General features: G+C 38.6%; 1 protein-coding gene and 2 pseudogenes across 1 annotated transcript; 2 read left to right on the forward strand and 1 right to left on the reverse strand.

The window, feature by feature from the left end:
• Positions 1-11,284: 11,284 nt before the first annotated feature.
• Positions 11,285-12,322, reverse strand: LOC117032325 (olfactory receptor 2K2). The gene has a single exon (XM_033123751.1). It carries the CDS (start codon positions 12,233-12,235, stop codon positions 11,285-11,287), a length of 951 nt encoding a protein of 316 aa, XP_032979642.1. The 5' UTR covers positions 12,236-12,322.
• A 4,444-nt stretch (positions 12,323-16,766) lies between these two features.
• LOC117032183 (ornithine aminotransferase, mitochondrial-like) lies at positions 16,767-18,247 on the forward strand (annotated as a pseudogene).
• A 547-nt stretch (positions 18,248-18,794) lies between these two features.
• LOC117031555 (tricarboxylate transport protein, mitochondrial-like) lies at positions 18,795-19,918 on the forward strand (annotated as a pseudogene).
• The last annotated feature ends 1,539 nt before the right edge of the window (positions 19,919-21,457 follow it).

Here is a 21,457-nt window from a genome sequence, read left to right on the forward strand (position 1 = left end):
CCTGTGGGGATTCTGACCAGCACATCATAGCATTCATCACAAAAACTGAGATGTATGCAGTGCCCCGTATGTCGTTGTCTCAATAAGTATAAATTTTTAAATTAAAAATCATAGCGATCTAAAACAAAAAACTCAAATATCAACATGAGAGATAATAGGAAGGAACATAAAGAGGGACTGTATAGATTTTTTTTAAATCATCTTGTTAAAGGAACAAATGTCCTGGTAGACTGGATCATTATTCTAACTGTCCTCTCTTCCCTTACTAATAAGATTAAACATCCACACTCTTTGTTAATGTAATTTTGCAATGCCCTCTTAATATTTTGGAGTATATGTATCTTCTCACCTCTTGGCTGTGTGCTAGGATACATGACTTGTTAGCAGCTATGAATCAACAGAGACTTGAAATGGGCTTTGACAGTTAAGCTTACTCTCTTGTGGTACCACCATCTCTATTCGAAGAACATGTCCCCACTAGTCTGCTGTGCCCAGGAGTGGGTGAGACACATGCAGCAAAGCCACCCAACCTCAACAGCCAGAAGCAGAGCTAGTTGGATCAGAGCTATAATGGGTAGCACAGCTGTGTTGCCAAGTCCAGCCTGCATCAATTGAACCTCAGCCATCGCACAGATGCATGAATGGTGAAAAAAATTGCTATTGAGTTTGAGTTTAGTTTGGGGATAATTTGTTACAAAACATCATTATAGCAATAGTCAACTGATACAGATATAGATATTAACTAATAGACATTGTTAGAAAATGTAAGCTTAAATTATATTTTAATGTCCACATGTTTGAAAGACTGTATATGTTATTTCTTTGTTAGAAATCTCTGATGTGCCATATTTATATTTATCTACATATGCATGTATATAGCTTGCTGATATATAAAGATACATAAAGCTGATTCTTTAAAACGAACAATAGATTAGGTATACCTGAACAACTCTAATAAGAGAAAGAGATTGAGAAAAAGAAGAAACAAACAGTTCCAATCAAAAATTAGTCCCACACTAAATTATGTGGATTAAATAAAAGTTTATGTATTGAATAAACCTCCTTCCATATAATCCTCCTGAGTTCATTGGATGCTGGCAATGAGTAATAAATCTTCCAGGCAGGAGACTGGAAGAGTTTTATCTGGGAAATCCGGAACAGCCTAAGAGAAAAGACCCAGAGCTACTGGGGTACTGATGTTACAAGCTTACCAAGGAAACAGCCCAACCAGATCATCCGTCACAAGAGACTATCAAAAAGCCCTGCCTTCATAAAAAGAGCTTCTAAATCTGCATCTTAATTATTACATCTTAAATGTGAGCAGATAGCTAAGGATCACCAGACATTTCACAAAAGCATTTAACATGAAAAACAGACCAAAGCAAACAAACAGAAAAAAAAGCAAATTAGAGGAATCAGAAAATATGCAGAGAGAAAACATATTTTCAGAGAAGAGAAGATATTGCACCCCTGAAACATGAACAGTGTGCTATGGCAAAGGAATACTCAAAGATTAAACACAGCACTTAGAAATTAAAAACATGATTAACAACAGGAAATCCTAACAGAAAAGTTGGAAGATAAAAAGTAAAAAACTCTCCCAGGGGGTAAAGCAAAATCACAGAAGAGACAAAAGAAAAGAAAATTAAAGTACTAGTCCAGAAGATCCAACATAACAAAGAAAGTTCCAGAAAAATAAAGAGAAAACTAAAAGGAAAAAAATCATCAAAGTATATTTGTTTTAAATGCCCCAGGACACGGGTTTTCAGATTGAAAGGTTACAAGTAGTACCCAGTGCAATGGGTGCAAAAAAATCCATACCAAGTAACATTGCCAAAAAATTTCAAAATATTCCGAATTCTATAGACAGTCAAACTATCAACAGAACAAAGATCTTTTCAGACACTCAAAGTCTCAAAAAAATTAGCACTTATGCACCTTTTTCCAGGAAGCTACTGAAGGATGGTCAACAAAATAACAAAGTAAACCAAGAAGGAGGAAGACCTCAAATCAGGATCCAGGGCAAAAGTAACCCCCAGGGCTAATGATAAAGAGAGACTCCCAAGATCATAGTTCTATACTGAGTCTAGAGAGTGGTCAGTAAAGACTGTAGCAAGTTTAAAGTATATGGAGAAATGTGTCTTCAAAACATGACATTAATACAATAATTAATGTGTGTCAATATATTAAGAGAAGACATACACCTGTTGGCTAGTGTTTGGGTTTAGGGTAATAAAAAGAATATTAAAAAACTAAGCATGCAAACAGTTATTAACTCTAGGGAATGTAAATTGTTGAGCAAGAAACGAAAAGTAATCCTAATAAGCTATGGTAAGTACTCAATAAATTAAAAGAAAATATACAATATTCTGCAGGAGCTTAAAAGAATATGATAGATCTGTATGTTTTGCCATGATGCTATTTCCAAGGCACATTCATAATTTTTAAAAGCAAATTATAGAGAAATGCAAACTGTATAACACTTGTATATATACATAGAACCACATGTACAGAAGGATACTAACTATTTTTATACCACTTCTATACCATACGCCAATAGTGCTATTCAAAATGTGGTTTGTGGGCCAACAGCATCAACAGTATCTGGGATCTTGTTAGAAAAACATATTCTCACTTCCCACCCCGAACCTACTGAACCAAAATTTCTGGGGTAGGGTTGAGGAGTCAAGCCATTTGCTCTCCACTTGCTCTCCAGGTGATTCTCAAGCACAGTACAGTTTGAGAAATCCCATCATAGTATTGCATAAGAAAGTTCTGATTAGAGGAATTAACTCCAGGAGTGGGACAGGGAGGGCACTGGGATGGGGTGCGAAGATGTTCAAAGGAAAATTCTGCTAAAGCATTTTGCTTTAATGGTTTTTCCAAGAATATATTTATTCACTGACTGTGCAATTTAAAAATATAACAGAAGGTAAAATAATTTTTTCAAGAATAATGTAGTTGAGAAATAATTTGCATAAAATATGACACAGCCCATTTATTAATGTCTTTTTACATTAATATGCTTTTTTATTAATGTCTCTTTTACATTAATTTGAATGCTTTTTCCAGATGTAAATTCCATCAGGTGCTAATTTTTGCCTGTGGCTGAAAGACAACAAATACAGGAGGAAATTAAAAAGCATTCTGATGAGCTGCTTAAGTTCTCCTTGGAGCACAGCTGGGAGGCAGTCTGATAGTGCAAGTAGCCTCCCATGGACCAGGAACGCTCAGAATAATTGCTAAGGTCAGCGATCCGTTCCATCTAAAATTAACACACATTGCAGACACAGCTCTGACCCATGTGGAGTAGAATGGGACTAGCCCTTGATTTTGTTCTGGACACTGGGCTACTATTAACACAATGTCAAGGAAACTTTCTGCCCTTAAGACAGGAGGATAAAGATATAGGGAGATGTTGTACTGATTAACCGGTAGGCCCATTTGTGATAGGAAAATGGAAGATGTGGAATGAGCCACACTGAAAATGTACTTCTTTGCTCAGGGAGTAGTAAAATACACTCACACCACTCCACCTAGTCCTTTTCTCATTCCAGATGCTCCACCAACCCTTCGAGAAGATCTTCCCAGGGCCCTTTGGGAGAAGCAGCCACTTGACTTAGCTTTCCAGATAGCACAAGAGCATGCCTTTGTTGACAAAATGTACCTAACCAAGGCAGTCACGATGCTTCTCTTTCTCCATAGCACCTCAGTTCTTCATTATGACACTATTCCCACTACACAAGAACAGGTCACAGAATAGTTCTCACTGCCCCAGAGGGAGCTGGTTTCACTGGGCTTCATTATAGTTTAGAACTCAAATGGCGCTGCTGCCTTGGAAGTGCACACAAGTTAAATAAGACCTGGTGGGACTCAGTCCCATAGGTTGGCAATAGATTATGAATGAGCTTGGGAAGACCCAACTGAGACTTATTAGGAAGAGAACTTTTCTTCTCAAAAAGTTTCCTAAGGGGAATTGGATGTGCCTTCAAAGTGAAATGATCTCTATTTATGAGTAACAATGAAACACTGAGAGGTGGGGTTGTTCCAAAGTACTCATAACAGGGTTCAAGGAGTAGTGTTACTCTCAAGTTTCATAAATTTGCTCTAAATACTGCAAATACCGTGAAGTTTCACACTTCTATATGATGTCATAATGATGGATACAGGTCATTATATGTTTGTCCAAACCTAAAGAATATACAACACCAAGAGCGAACCATAATGTAAACTATGAATTTGGGGTGATCATGACGTGTCAGTGTAGGTTCATCAATTGTAACAAATGAACCACTCTGGTGGGGGAAGTTGATAAAGGGGGAGGCGGTCGGGGCAAGAGCAGGGAGTTATATGTAAAATCTCCACACCTTTCCCTCAATTTTGCTATGAACTTAAAACTACTCTAAAAAAAAAAGTCAATAAAAAAAATTGAAAGAAAGCCAAGATACCTATGTTAAAGAATTTACTACTTAATCAAGGACATAGTAGAGACCATAAAATAAAATGGACAAAAAAACTTGGATCAACATTTCTGTAAAGATATGTAATGTTCAAAGAGTATACGAAAAGATGCTCAACAGCACTAATCACTAGAGAAATGCAAGTCAAAACCACAATGAGATCACCTCACACCCACTAGAATGGTTAATATTTTTACAAAAATAGAAAATAAGTGTTGGTGAGGATGTGGAGAAATTGGAACCCTTGTACACTGTTGGTAGGATTGTGAAATTGTGCAGCCACTATGGAAAACACTATGGAGGCTCCTCAAAAAATTAAAAACAGAGCTCCACTATGTTCCATTAATCTCACTTATGGGTACATATGCAAAAGAATTGAAAGCACGGTCTCAAAGAGATATCTGCATACCCATGTGTATTGTAACATTAGTCACAATAGCCAAGAGGTGGAAGCAACCCAAATGTCCACCAATGGATGAATGTAAGAAACAATGTGGTATATACATCAATGGAATATTATTCAGCTTTATAAAAAAGGAAATTCTAAAAATAAAAAATAAAAAAAGGGAAATTCCGTCGCATACTACAATATGGATGAATCTTGAGGACATTATGCTACATGAAATAAACCACTCACAAAAAGACAGTGTTTGATTCCACATATATAAGGCATCTAGTCAAAACTCATAGAAACAGAAATTAGAATGGTGGTTGCCAGGAGGTAGGGGAAGGAGAAATGGGGACTTGTTGTTCGATATGTGTAGAGTTTCAGTTTTGTAAGATGAAAAAGTCCTGGAGATGTGTTGCACAACTATGTGAATATACTTAACACTATGGTACGATACACTTAAAAATGGTTAAGATGATAAATTTTGCTATGTGGTTTTAACTACAATAAAATTTTAAATTTAATTAAAAATTAATAATAATATTAAGTCTTCCAACCCATAAACATGGGATCCCTTTCTGTTTATTTAGGTCTTCATTTTCTTTCAACAATTTTGTAGTTTTTAGTGTAAAAGTTTGGCAACTCTTAAGCCAAATTTATTCCTCTTTTATTCTTTTTATGCTATTTACATGGAATTGTTTTCTTAATTTTTCATTTGGATTAACCACTCTTATATAGAAATATCACTGGTTTTTGTGTATTCATCTTGTATCCTGAAAGTATGTTGAACTAGTTTATTAGCTCTAATAGCTGACTTTTTCATCAGTTGTTTAAGATTTTCTATACACAAAATTATGTCATCTACAAATAAAGGTAATTTACTTCTTCCTTTCAATTTGGAAACACACAAACTACCAAATCTGACTCAACAAGAAATAGAAAATTGGAACGACTTATAACTAGTAAGAATATTGAATCAGTAATCAAAAATCTCACAACAATAAAAAAAAGCGCAGGACCAGATAACTTTGCTGGTGAATTCTGCTAAACATTTAAAGGATTAATACCAATCCTCTCACTCTTCCAAAAAAAAATACAAGAGGAGGAAATACTTCCTAAGTCATTCTAGAAAGCCCCATTACCCTTCTGCAAAGTCAGACAAAGAAATCCCTTGAAAACTTATTATCATTATGATGTATGATAATATAAATGTATTATTTATAATGTGAAGTTGATTGTTCTACCTTGAGTTTTTAGATATTTTCATGCATGTCTTTTCTATTAGATTTTGGACTCTTTAAGGACAAAAATTCATGTTTTGCTAATGTCTACATCCCCTATGACACCCAAAAAAGTACCTCACAATCATTAGATATTGAGTAAATATCTAGTGAATCAATAAATTAATGAAAAACAAATAAATAACAATGTATTAGTATTTTAAAAAGAAATCACTTGAAAAGAACTACAGACAAATATTCCAATACCTATTTGTGAAAAAAAACTGCAGAACTGAGGAAGAAACCTGAGGTAATTTGGTGAAGGTGTACTGCTGACTCTGCCAAGTGAAAGCAGATGGTTTCTTATTTTATTAATAATATTGCTGCAATAAGAAAGCAGCTATTCACTGCTCTAGTCAGGAGACCATATCTACAAATGTGCTGCAATTAATACCACCATAAAAGTAAGTATATTTTAATTCATTCTCATTCCCCAAAACCTGCCAGCCTTCTGCATCTACCAATTCGAAAAGTTGAGAGGATGTGATAGAAATCAACACTCCTTGAATCTTTCAAGCCTTTGATGATGACTCTAATTTCTATGATTCCACAAGGAATGCCTTTTAATGTTATCATTTGGTAGGAAAGGGAAGTTCCAAGGGCTTCAGCTTGGATTTTCTGACTACAGTGTCCTTAACCTATAATTCATAGAGTCAATGTGGGGATGTGCCAGTTGATGTTATCGATTCCAAATACTACTTGCAAACTGAGGAAATAACCACAGGATGCTTTCATAGTCTCCATAAAGTGAACTTTGAAGTGAATCTCAATCACTCAAGATTCATAAGCAGACTCACTGATATACACAGTGCAGTGTTATTCTGGGTCTTTAGAAACTGGAGCAAGTTCAGCATCAATGTCCAGGAATCCAAAAGATCTGAGTGTTTCCATTTCTTAATACAACGATTTTGAAATCAAGGTGTGTTAGGGAAAATAATGGCCCCAAAGGCCCCTAAGATGTCCACATCCTAATCCACAGAACCTATGAATATGCTAGATTACATGGCAAAGGAGATTAAGGTTGCAGATGGAATTAAGGTTGTTAATCAGCTGACCTTAAAATAGAGAGATTATCTGTCTTGGCCCAATATAATCACAAGGGTCCTTAAACGTGGATGAAGGAGTCAGAAGAGAGAGTTAGAGAAAAAGATGTGACGACAGAGGCAGTCAGAGTGATGAATTGACTCATCTTTGCTGGCTTTGGAGATGGAAGACGGAGGCATGTATTAGTTTGTTTTAGGCTACCATAACAGAATACCAGACTGGGTGGTTTAAACAACAGAAATTGATTTCTCACAGTTCTGGAGGCTGGAAGACTTCCTCAGGTACCAAATGGTGAGAGGATACAGAGAGGGAAGAAAGCAATAGGGACTCTGCTCCTGCTCTTGGGACCACAGTTCCCCCAGGAAGAAGGGTTCTCTTTCCTAAGAATTGTAGGTGCCTGCTTAGCTACTATTGCTAGTGCTGCCACTGTCATCACAAGCATTGTCTAGGGGGTTGGGCAAGCGATAACAGAAAAAAATCAGGCATTTAATTCACTCTTCCTGATGCAGAGAGACCCAATTTCTCTCTTTTCAGATCACAAAATGAGCTTCTCTTAGAGCTCTTTTTGTCTATCTTTCTGTATGAACCTAAGTGTATAGGTTTGGGTTTCAGGTTGCCCTTGAGTCCAGGCCAAGAGATATTGGAGGGGAAAAAGAAAAGGAAAAAAAATTCACTAAGAGTTCTTTGGTACTTGCGTTCTAGTTTCCTTCCCAGGTCTGTCTGCTACCATTTATTTTTCAGAATCCACGGATAGCTGCTCCATGCATTCTGTCTATAGTTTTTCATTGCATTCAGTGGGAGAAACAGGATGGGGTGTGCTTATACTTCACCTTGACCAAAGCTGGAATCTGTCTCCCGGCTTTTGCCCTCTCGCTACTTTGAGGGTTGCTCCTTTTCACTATCCCTTTGTTGGCTTTTCCTATTTAATATGTAGCTTTAAATATTAGTGTTCCTCTAGCTTCATCTTAAGCAATTTTCTCACTCTAAACTCCCTATTTAATATCAACCACATTCATTACTTAAATTAGTACATATATGCAAATATGGACCAAGTTTATATCTCCAGGCTGATCTTTCTCATTAATTCCAAACTAGCATACCCAACTGACTCCTTGATATCTCTACTTTTATATCTCAAAATCATGACAATTTCAACATGTCTAAAATACAACTCAAAATTTACTCTTCCATCCCCAAACGTGGTCCTTTTCAAGTACTCCCTGTGTCAGTTAAGGACACTATCAGCCTTCTCTGACACCCAGAAATCACTCCCCTTTGACCGCCTCATCTCTCTCACCACAGGAATGGTCAAGTACCTAACTGAATAGTCATCAAAAGTTTATTACATGCATATTTTTATTCAACAGATGTTCAGTGAGCACTTGGTCATTCACAAAAGTATGCACTGAATGTCTTCTCTGTGCCAAACCCTGTGCTAAGCCATGGGTAAACTGATGTACATGAAACTGATACAGTCCTTGCCTCAATGAACCTACAGACTACTTGGTTTATTTAAACAAGTAAGCCAACAAATTACTATCAAATTACAAATTGTGACAAATGCTCTTAATAAAAGCAGCAGCAAGACAGAGCACAACATTTTTATGGAACAAAAAGGAATTTTGTGTCCCTAGAGTAAAGAAGGTAAACGGTGAGTAATCAGATTATGAAAGTCATGTCATCTTTAAGGACTTCCAGTTTCTGGGTAATAAAAAGCCACTAAGGCATTTAAGTGGGGAAGTGACATGATCAGATTTTCCTACAGCATAAATCTGGTCATGTAATCATTCATTCAGGAATTGGTTGTCTGTCAGAGGTGGTTTTACCTTCTCTGTCAAACATATTCCTCTTTTTAACAATACCTGAAAAGGATGCCAGACCTGAGACTCTATAAAAGTAATGACTGTAATTAACAGGTTGAGATGGAATCTAATCCAAATGGAGGAATGTACCATTTACCAATAACTAACATTAGTTTTGCCAATAATATATAAAACATTTATATTTGCTTGTTGTTTTTCATAGCAACTTTATGTAACACGTGGCTGTAACTACTGTAACTGCTATTCTGCTACTAGGGAGATATATGCCCAGGTTCCATCCTGGGTTCTTTTCTGATATCTGGATCATTTCTAATCTGTTTCAGTGTCCTGTTCTGGTCTATATCCCATTCTGAAACAATCTGCTCAGTTCTTTGTGTCAAAGCTGACATCCTAATTACAGAGTGTGTTCCGACTCTATGTCTTCAAGTTCTCATAGCTCACTCTTTGAAGTATTTCAGCTATTTCTCTAACTCTGGTTATTCCTGTTTACATTTGGTACCACATATATTATAGCTAATTCCAGGAGGTAGATAATTAGTTCTACTCCAATATAAAATCCAGTTCTACTCTAAGAAAAGCCTACTATAAAATGTCACTTCAAAATGACTCTGAAATTGCCAGGAAATAAATGTGGTATTTGGGTTGAGAAGGTTGAGATTATCTCAGCAGAAAAATAATTACTTCTAGCTTCTATGGAAGCTTCCTGGTCAACTCTCCCGTGCTACCCCCCAAATCAGGGTTTGTTTCCATCCCCAAACATCAAATATCTCTTGGCAGCAACATCTGGCATCAAATTTGTCCCCTTGCTCCATCACCAGAATTTTGTTGGTTATTGCAAGTCTCTTTAAATGTAGGTTACACATCTATACATCTATGAATGTGTAATGGAAGCCTAAGATCTAAGGGAATGGCCTAAGAGTTAAATAATCCAGAACTGGATTATTTGGGTCCAGAATTCAACATCCAATACTAGATCTTCTTAGGTCTTTCATATTTTGAAATTTGTCAGTTGGGTTAACCTTCCTCCACTCAAAACCCTCTCCTATTCCCTACTCTAGAAGTGGAGGTAGGCAAGGGAGAAGGTGCACATGGAGGAAGAAACAATGGAAGAAAAAATAAAACTAAAAGGAAAAAAGGAGAAATAAGAACTAATCCTACTTTTCTTTTGGAATGACAGATTTTGCTGGGAACAATGTCTCCCAAAGCATAGTCATCCAAAACCTGTATCAGAATTTCTTGGGGATCTATCATAAATGCAGATTATCAGGACCCCACCCCAGAGCTACTGAATCAGAAGATGTGGGAATAGAAGCCCAGTCTGCATTTTAAACAAGTAGTATTTTTGTACTAGTGAAAGGCTTAAAACAACCAATATAAATGGTCTCTGTAATTGTTAGGTATTTATAAAGCAATACACCTCATTGCTCATGTTGTTTCTTCATAATTTTCACAAGTGATACTTACTTCTCAAATAAATTGATTAGATTTAAAACTGATATATTTATTAGTTTACTGAATCACTGCTATAAACATAAAAAGGTACAAAATTATAGGAATCCTTGCCTTGAAAAGTCAATCATCCAATGAAGAAAAAAACACAAACACATAAAAAAGACTGAATTAGCATATGGAGGGTACACCAGAAAGAGATACAGTTTTCTCAAGTATCTATAAGCTTGGAAAAGCAAGGTTGGCAGGTGAACAAATCAAGTAGGCATTGGATGGCTTACTCAGGAAGTCAAGGAGTTTGAATCAGGAGTTTTGAAAAAGGAAGGGTAAGAAGACAGCCACCATGGTGTGGCAGGACAAGCTCTGGCAAAGATGTCGAAAGGATCAGGGTTGCAGTTCCAGTTCAGCAACTGTGTAATGTTGAGCAATTTAATTTTCCTTTGATTCTGTCTTCTCTCCTGCATAGTCAAGGTCAATCTTTGTTATTTGTTTCTTTGTTTCTTTATGCTGCCACCTCATCCTAGAAAGGATTTAAGGCAGAGAAGGTATCCAAGTTTCTTCAGAGGCACTCATATTCACTGGCTCTAAATTTGTCTGAGTTTGTTTCTGGAACAAATGTGTGATGATGCTATAGTCCAAAAACTTCTCACAACCATGAAACACAAAAGACAGAAAATATCACTAAATGCAAACTGGAATCACGTTGTGTACACATATCTTACAACTGTAAAATTATAGAGCTAAGGTACAAGTCAGTATTATAAGGGTGAGTGCATTACCTAGAATTTATCCGGTGAGTTCTGCCAGGGTTGCGCCCCTGGTTAAACCACAGGCATCCAGTCAGAGTTTTTCATGTGTTTGATGCAATGACATTTTGCCCAGCAGTTTTTTCATTGCATCTTTGACTTCCTTATTTCTTAAACTGTAAATTATGGGGTTCAGCATAGGAGTAAGCACGCCATAAAGCAAAGAGATGATTTTATCTACTTCTTCTGAGCTTGATGAAGAAGGCTTGAGGTACATGGAGAGCGCAGCCCCATAATACAAGATCACCACAGTCAAGTGGGCACCACAAGTAGAAAAGGCTTTGCTTCTTCCTTCTGCTGAGCTGATTCTCAGAATGGTGGCAAGGATGAAGATATAAGAGATGCAAATTAAGAGCATTGGAATGGGCAGGAGGAGCACACTGACCACCAGCATGGTCATGTCCATGAGCAGTGAACTTGTGCAAGCTAACTTCAGCACTGCCAGAATTTCACACGTGAAGTGATTGATGAGATTCCCACAGAGGGGTATCTGCAGAGCAAAACTGGTTTCCAGCAGGGCGGTCAGGCAGCCCGTCACCCAGGAGACAGTGGCCATCTGCACACAGACTTGCCTGTTCATGACAATGGGGTATCTCAGCGGGTTGCAAATGGCCACATAACGGTCATACGCCATCACAGCCAGGAGTACACACTCCGTGGAGCCCATAGCAAGGGACAGATACATCTGTACAGCACACCCAGAAAAGATAATGGTTTTCTGGGATGACAGCAAGTTTACCAGCAAAGTGGGAATAGAAGCAGATGTGTAACAGATATCCATGAAAGAGAGATTTCCGAGGAACAAGTACATGGGGGTTTGCAGGCGTGGATCTAGGATAGTGATTAAAATAAGAGTGCTGTTTCCCAAAATGGTTATCAGATACATTCCAAGGCTGAAGACAAAGAGAACAATCTCTAACTTTGGGTATCTAGAAAAACCCTCCAGGAAAAAAAAGCTCCAAATGGTAAGGTTTTCTCCTTGCATTTCCTTTCTTTCATCTGTAGTTACTCTAGTCTTATTCTGTTCATTTCATCTGAGGACATACAGAGATGGATAAAGTAAAATGTTCATTTACTTTAGGAAAACACTTTCAAACTTATTTCACTGCTATAAACACAATTTTACCACCAAAAAAAAAAAAATCACAGGATAGTGTATCTATTGATCTAAGAGGGAAAAAATAGGTTTGATCTACATAAAAAGTTGATTCTTCCACAACAAACTTAGAAAAGACTGAATTTGAAAACAAAAATAAACACATTTCATATTTGAATCTCGCCCGTAATCCTATGCTTCACACACAGGTTTCCAGTAAAGATTTGAAAGTACTGAATGATGGAAAATATAAGTGAACACAATAAATTATTAAGCACAAATTGGAAAAGCCAGATAAGTGAGGAAAAGAAAGCACATTTGTACAATAAAAACCAGTAATAACCTTCACCGGAAGAAGAAGAGGAATGCTGAAAGAAACAAACAAATGAATTTTAAACAAAAACCTATGAAGTTCTGGGTCTAAATGAACACTGTCCTTTCCAGCTAACAGCTTGGAGGTCCATATACTTGATTCAAAAATGATGACACTGTTTAAAGCATTGCAGATATCTGTTCTGATTATATTTATGAGCCAGTTTACTAGTCACACAAAATAACCCACCTCATTAAAATACTGATACATCCACTGTACAGGTTCAGGCATTATTGAGACCCTTACCTTTGTGAGTATGTAAATAGGTCTAAAAATTATACCCAGGCAATATTCTTGTTATACTTTAAAACTCATGAACATCCAGGAAATGCAGAAATTAAACTCCCTTTTTAAATTACCTTAAAATCTCTTTTCAATGATTATAGATCTAATTATAAACAAGACACTTAAGGTTTTATTTATTTTTTTTACATTTCACATTAACAAACAAATTACTAAAATTTACCTTGCTTCTGCACTGATACTGCTCTTTACCATTTTCAATCTTTTTCCTTTCCCCACTAGTTCTTGCCTTTCTATTTTCAAATACAATTGTTCTTAAAAATTCCCTTCATTGTCATTTTACACATGCAAAATGCCATCGTATTTTTGCTCTTTCTTTCATAGACTGATTCCTCAATTATATGGTTTACCTTACAATATTTCAGTCTTCACTTTCTCATCACTGATGTTTTCTCCAGTTTCTCAATTTCAGTCAATGTTATCATTTGTCTCCCAGTTCTCCATATTTAAAAAACAGCATAGATGGTGCAGATAAAAATAATGTGTGAGCAATATCTTATATCATGCCCCTATAACAGGAGTATATTTTTCAAATAGTTTTCATTATATTACGTTATTCTTTGACTTACATTACATTATTATCTCTGACTTCTCCACTGTATCTCAAAGCTAGCATATTAGCAAGTCCTTTCATTTTTTTCTGTTTTAGACATCAGTTCCGAGGCAGCTTACATCGTAGATCCAGACTTTTATCAGTAACGCTGAATACTCTTAGTATTCTAGGAAATACTTATCAGTACTACTCCCCTCCATGGTACTTGAGCATGCAGTTTTTGCTATTCTTCCTAAGAGCTCCATTTCTGCTACATCACAGTAGTTAGTTCTTATTCATTTGTTAGCTCACAGATTATTTCTTAGTGACTTATCAGCCAGATTTTATATTTAACAAATTCTCTACAAAAATCACATATTATTTTACAAGACTGTTTTAAAGAAACTTAAATTTTTTGTGCTACTCCTAAGACTCGCAAAGAAAACACAGCTTTTTGGAATGAGAAATCAGCCCAGTTGCCTGGGACTTGGTATGTCTATTGTTTAAAAATAGTAGCCAAGAAAAACTGGTTCCTCCCACCTGAATTCCCTGTCACTAATTCCAAATAAAATATTGTCTCATGGTGTACGTCATAAAGTTATCTAAGTGCAAGAAGGGATGAATGCATCCATGTTAAAACTGTATTACATAAAAAATCAACAGTGCAATTAATTTCTTTCAAAAGTATTAACTGTTACTTTCATAACTAAAAATGCCAAAGTATAGCAACTGAAATACTATCCAAATTTAAATCATCTGTTGTCTTGGGGAATACCTGTTGTCCCTGAACAATTTAAAGTTTAGTAGTTATATATTACAGAGGTTTGAAACTTCAGATCCTTCAGGGATAATGTCCCAAAGATCCAATTATATCAAACTTTTAAAAACTGGGACAGAGAGTGAACCACAGCTCCCAAAAAATAATTTCAAAGAATTTATCTTCTATTTCTCCCTGTCCATTCTAGCTATATCATTTTTTCTTGAATGATTACAGTGTAGAATACTTAACAGTATATAGAGAAAAGGCATCACTAGAATTCTAAGGTATATACTTGTATTTTTTTCATCTGTGAAACTACTCCCTAGTTTTCAAAGATTAAGGAAAGAAAGTTTACTCTTTAAACCACTTGTCCCAACAAGTGATCAGAAATTTTATTCAATATACACATACTGAGAGGTCCATAAAACAATGAACCCTCAGTAGCAATGGACATATCTAGCATCCAGATAATTGGTTTCTATATACAATTTTCAACTAAAAGAAAACGTAGCTCTTTGGAGAAATGCCTGATACCAAGGCTGGAGAAGGAAAAGGACAAAATTAGCTTGGGGTACCTTACTGCACTCAAATGAAAGGAAGTATGCAAAGGATGATATGGATATTTCAAAAGGCCATAAATGCCCACTTGATGAGGCTCCCATTGGCCAAATCTGGGACTGCTTATTTTGAGCATCAAAACAAATAATGGCAAAAATGGATTATAATCCACAGACTAAAAATAAGAATGCATGAATTCTTAGGAAGGAAGGACAAGGAGAGGGAGGGAGAGAAAGACAGAGGGAATGAGAGTTCTTCTTTACAGTAGGATGACAAAAAATAAATATATAAGATGATGTAGTTAGAAAATCATCAATCAAGGTTAAAGGTTGTTGTTAGTGACAGATTATCATAGGTAAATGTTATAGTAGGTAAATGTAAGTATCACCGTTGTCATCGGTAAAAGTTGGACGAGAAACATATTTATATGGTGTTCAAGTATCTCACAACAAACTCTTATTAATTTCAAAAACAAGATAATAGCTTTAAGCAGGGTGATCTGGAAGACAACCACCTTAAAATCACCAACAATGGCACAAATTGATTCCATGTGCCTTCTGATATGATGCAATGAGGGCACATCACTTCTGTAGTGTTCGTATCAAAAATGCAAAACCTAACTGTAATCAGAGGGAAAACCAGACAACATTAAATTGAGGAACATTCTGCAAACCAGCCTATACTTTTCAAAACAAAATGTGAAAATCAAGAAACAAACCGCAGCCATAAAGAAGAATGAAATCTTACCATTTGCAATGATATGGAAGGACCTAGAGAACATTATGCTAAATGAAATAAGTCAGACAGAGAAAGTCAAATACCATATGATCTCACTTATATGTGGAATCAAAAGAAAAGAATAAATGAACGAACTAATCAGAAACAGTCTCAGAGATACAGAGGAAAAACTGAGGGCTGCTAGATGAGAGGTGGGGTGGGGATGAGGGAGAAGGTGAGGGGATTAGAAAGCACAGTCGGTAACCACGAGATTGCCACAGGGATACGAAAGACAGTTGGGGGAATATAATCAATAATGTTGTAAAGATTTTGTAGGGCATCCTATGGACACTTGTCTTATTAGGGAGACCACCTCAGGGATGGTATAGATGCCTGATCAGTGTGCTGTACACCTGAAGATTAATAATGAATGTCAACTATAACTTTATATATATATATATATATGTGTGTGTGTGTGTGTGTGTGTGTGTGTGTGTGTGTATGTATATGTATGTGTATATATATACACACATATATATATGTATATACACACACACACACACACACACACACACATATATATAGTCACAGGATGTGGAGTACAGCATTAGGAATAGAGACAGTGGAAATGTAACGGCTGTATGCGATGTCAGAGGGGTAGTAGATGGAGGGAGGGGGGTTATCACTTTGTGAGGGGTATAAATGATAAATATCTAACTATTACAGTGTTTTGTACACACGAAACTAATTTAAAAAAAAAGAAACAAACAAAAAGGCTAAAGAAATGGTCAAGGAGATTAAAGGGACATGACAAGTAAACACAGTGTATGACCCAGCATTCAATATTAGACCAGGAAAAAATGAGCTCTAAAGGACAGTATTAGGACAATAGACAATAATTGAATATGTGATATTATTAGGACAAAAGACAAAAATTGAATATGGGCTGTGAATTAGACAATAGTACTGTATCAGAGTTCAATTCCCTGAGCTTCATAATTGCACTGTGGTTATTATGTAAGAGAATGTCCTTGTTCTTAAATACTGATGTATTTAGTGTTAACAGAGCAAAATATCTCCACCTTACCCTCAAATAGTTCATAAAAAATATGTTCTTTAAAAGTTCAGGGTTCCAGCTCAGCCGACGCCGCGTGTCCCAGGCCAGCCTTCCACGCGTAGACAGGTCGGTGGTATTCCTACTTGAAGGATACGATGTTTTCCAAACTAGCACGTTTCCAGACTGTTGCTGTGCTTTGTCGAGGAGTTCACTCTTCAGTGGCTCCTGCTACATCTGTTGCGACTAAAAAGACAGTCCAAGGCCCTCCATCCTCTGATTACATTTTTGAACAGGAATCTAAGTATGGGGCACACAACTACCATCCTTTACCTGTAGCCCTGGAGAGAGGAAAAGGTATTTACGTATGGGATGTAGAAGGCAGGAAATATTTTGACTTCCTGAGTGCTTACAGTGCTGTCAACCAGGGGCATTGTCATCCAAAGATTGTGAATGCTCTGAAAAGTCAAGCAGACAAACTGACCTTAACATCTAGGGCTTTCTATAATAACGTCCTTGGTGGATACGAAGAGTATATTACTAAACTTTTCAACTACCACAAAGTTCTTCCTATGAATACAGGAGTGGAGGCTGGAGAGACAGTTTGCAATCTTGCTCGTAAATGGGGATATACTGTTAAGGGTGTTCCGAAGGACAAAGCAAAGATTGTTTGCAGCTGGAAGCTTTTGGGGTAGAACTATGTCTGCTATCTCCAGCTCTACAGACCCAAGCAGTTATGATGGTATTGGACCATTTATGCCCGGTTTCGAAACTATTCCATATAATGATCTGCCTGCTCTGGAGTGTGCTCCACAGGATCCAAACGTTGCCGCGTTCATGGTAGAACCAATTCAGGGTGAAGCGGGCGTTATCGTTCCGGATCCAGGCTACATGATGGGCGTGCGAGAACTGTGCACCCAGCACCAGGTTCTGTTGATAGCTGATGAAATACAGACAGGATTGGCAAGAACTGGTAAATGGCTGGCTATTGACCACGAAAATATCAGACCCGACTTTGTCCTTCTTGGAAAGGCCCTTTCTGGTGGCTTATACCCCGTATCTGCGGTATCGTGTGATGATGACCTAATGCTGACCATTAAACCAGGGGAGCACGGGTCAATGTACGGTGGCAATCCGCTGGGCTGCGAGTGGCCATTGCAGCCCTTGAGGTTTTGGAAGAAGAAAACCTTGTTGAAAATGCGGATAAAATGGGGACCATCTTGAGAAATGAACTCATGAAGCTACCTTCTGATATTGTAATTGCTGTAAGAGGAAAAGGATTATTAATTGCTGTTATTAGAGAAACCAAAGATTATGATGCTTGGAAGGTGTGTCTGACTTCGAGATAATGGACTTCCGGCCAAGCCAACCCATGGTGACATCATCTGATCTGCACCTCCACTTGTGACCAAGGAGGACGAGGTTCGCGAGGCCGTGGAAATCATTAACAAGAGCATCTTGTCTTTCTGAGGGTGGTGACTGTTCGCAGCGGTGCCTGGGAGCCAGCTGGAGGCAGGCAGTTCCTTGATGTCCTGTAAAAAGCCTCTGCGTTGCTGCACTTAACGCAGGCACATTCCACCCCCTTGTGTCTTCAAGGACTTTTTTTTTTTTAAACATATGTATTTTTCAGTTCAGACATAATAGAATGACATTTATAATCGTGCATGCAAGTTCACTATGTAACATAACTGTAAGAATATAATGGCATCTATATGCGATTAAGTGTTTTGTGTGTGTGCCTTCTAAGGTGAAGGGCATCTATCAGCAGCCTTTGGATCAAGTTCCGTATAATTTATATATGTTTTATAATTTCCTTGCTTGTGTAAATGCTTCCTATTTGAAAAAGTTATATGGGGTTTACATAGAAGACTTGTTTAACTTTATGAAGTTGAATCATAATCATTGAATGTTAGGAAGGATTAATAGTTAAGCTTATATAAAATACCAGATTTAAACAAACTTCATATTGGCCAACACCAGGATGTATTCCATGAGTGTCATTATTTTGAATTAAGAATTAAGGTTGAACATTCCCAAACTATGTTTTAAGTGTTGATATAATTTGTAAAATATATTTATTTTCAGTTTTTCTTTAAATTTAAAATAAAACATATTTAAAATGTCAAAGAAAAAATTCACAAGGGTGGGGGGATGGGGGATCAGGGAATTAGCATTCCTGGTCCCCAGCGGGCACGGGCACGGGTGCTCGCCCTCCGTGTCATCGCCCCTCTGAGCCTCTTCAGGACAATGGGGGTGGGGCATTTGGACCCGGCCGGGACTCCCCGCAGCACCTGTGCCTGGCCAAGTCCGGGGTCGGAAAGGGGCCGGGAAGGGCCGGGGCGCCGGCAGGCGGGTCAGCCAGGAGGCCCTGCAGGGGGTCTCAGAACCGGGGTTCCAGGTCCCCGTAGGTGGCCTGGGGGGGGCGACATCGCAATTTACATCATCTTCCCCACCGAATACGTGAAGACGCAGCTGCAGCTGAACCTGGGCATCTGCACCTACGTGCGGGAGCCCGGCCGCAGCCCTGGCGTCCTGGGCCTGCACCCAGGCCTCGGCCTCCGGCTCTACCGCTCCACCCCGAGGCGGTGCTCGGGGTCCTCAGCAGCAACAAGCTGCACAACAGCTCACGCAGGCTGCTGGGCTGCCTGGGAGCTGGCGTGGCCCGAGGCCGCAGTGGTCGTGTGCCCCATGGAGACCATCCAGGTGAAATGCATCCAGGACCAGACCTCCCCCAACTCCAAGTACAGAGGCTTCTTCCACCCGGTGGGGGACATTGTGCGGGAACAGGACGTACCTGGGCCTCACGGCCACTGTGCTGAAGCAGGGAGCCAGCCAGGCCATTCACTTCTTCGTCGTGACGTCCCCATACAACTGGTGCGGAGGGAACAAGCCCAACACGACCCTGAAATGCTGGTCCCGGGGTTCTCGGAGCTCTCGCGGCACAGCCAGGTCTGCGGGAACACAACTCTGCACCTGATCGAGCCCGGGATGCAGGGCCTGGCGGCGGGCGCACAGATACTGAACACGTGTGGCTGGATTGCAAACCCTGAGGAATGAGGGCCTCGAAGCCTTCTGCTAGAGCTGTCCCCCGTCTGAGCCGGGTCCACCTGGATGTGATTGCCATGTCCCTCAGCTACGTTGAGGTGGTGAAGCTGCTCAGCAAAGTGGAAGACAGACGCCTCCAGACCATCCTTCAGCGCCCTCTTCTCGCCATTCCAGTGCCGTGTGCTAAAAGGCCCCATACCGGTCCCTCGCACTCCATGGCCTGGATCTGACCCCTGTGGCCATAGCGCCCATGTGTCCCATAGTTTTGTCCATGTATCCAGCTGATGTTGGGTGTCCCTCTGACCTGTGAATTTGTGTGCACTGCCTATGTGCTTACTCATGAGTCATGTGCTTGTATTTCATGTTGTCATGTGACCCTATGCCCGCTACCTGGCGTGCCCGTGTGGCCTGGGTCCGCGGCCCTGTAGCCAAGGCTGGGTCCCATCCCGGTGCCTTCCACCCTGGGCAGCAGGGGCATCCGCCATGCCCACCACAGCTGCCTCAGGGCCTCGATATGGCCTTAACCACGTTCCAGGGGCTGCATCCCCCCCTCTGCCTGGGACAGGGTGGCACCCACCATTCTCAGGACCACACTTCCAAGGTAGAATAAATCAGATCTTGTCAAAAAAAAAAAAAATTCACTCTAGATGTGTGGAGAGCAGGTATATTTATTACCACATTATTTTTTGCAAGGCATGCAGTTCCCATCTTTCCTGTGTCCTTATGACAGTTCACTTACTCTGGATCACAGAGGGTGAATGGAAGCTCCAGATAGAGGACCATCAGGACAACTTGATCATACCACATGAATAAGCAGTTTTCCTCCTTGGGAAAAGAAGTAACAACTAGATTGAATAATATAAGAATTAACAATCGAGCTAATTAAGTCATAGAACGATATATTGGGGACAATGGGCTAGAGTGGCCCATGCATGAACTTGAAATAGTTAAACCTGCTATACCCACTGGGCTTGACTATAAAACACAGGAAACATCAGAGTTAATGACTTCACCATTTTAAAACTAATCTTGAAACTTTATCTTCCTAAAGGTCAGTGCTCACAATAAATCTCTCCGGAGCATCACTAGGCAACAAGGAAACAAGACTTTTGCTAGAAAATTGACGATAAAATATTAGAAATAATAAGCATTGATATTGGAGAAAAGGAAATAAACTTATCATTTGCAAACTATGATTTTATATCTAAAAAGAAATCAATTAAAACTGTTCCCCAGCAAGAGTTGAGTCGCCTAATAAAAGATAAATAAAAATCAATATTTTTCTTGCAGCCAATTGAAAAATATAGTGAGCAGAAAAATATTCCATTATCAGTTATATTAAAATTTCGAGATATTAGAATGACTTTAAGAATGAAGCAGAATTTACATAAAGGGAACAATCAAATTTTAATAGCAATACCATGACCAATAAACTAAATGAATCCTGATGTAAAATCTAGAGTTCATCTCTAATCATGTGTCATTTTCACCAATAAACAAAAAATTTTAATTCTTTTCTCATAAAACAAAAAAAAAATTACTACATTAAAACCTCCAAAATTGAAGCAAGAGATATTCCCATAAAAGATGGTAGAGTTGAAGGTGGTTTTCAGACTCATTTCTCACAAAACCAAACAAAATAACCTAATTTCAGCCACTTCACCTTTCAGAAGAGCGGCATGATTATCTCATCTCCTGGTTATGTGGCTCTCTCCTTTAGAACAGCACCTCAAAGGGTCTGTTTGATTGTGAAAGCAGGGTCTGGGCTT

This window comes from Rhinolophus ferrumequinum, chromosome 12 (assembly GCF_004115265.2).
Source record: "Rhinolophus ferrumequinum isolate MPI-CBG mRhiFer1 chromosome 12, mRhiFer1_v1.p, whole genome shotgun sequence".
Lineage (NCBI taxonomy): Eukaryota > Metazoa > Chordata > Mammalia > Chiroptera > Rhinolophidae > Rhinolophus > Rhinolophus ferrumequinum.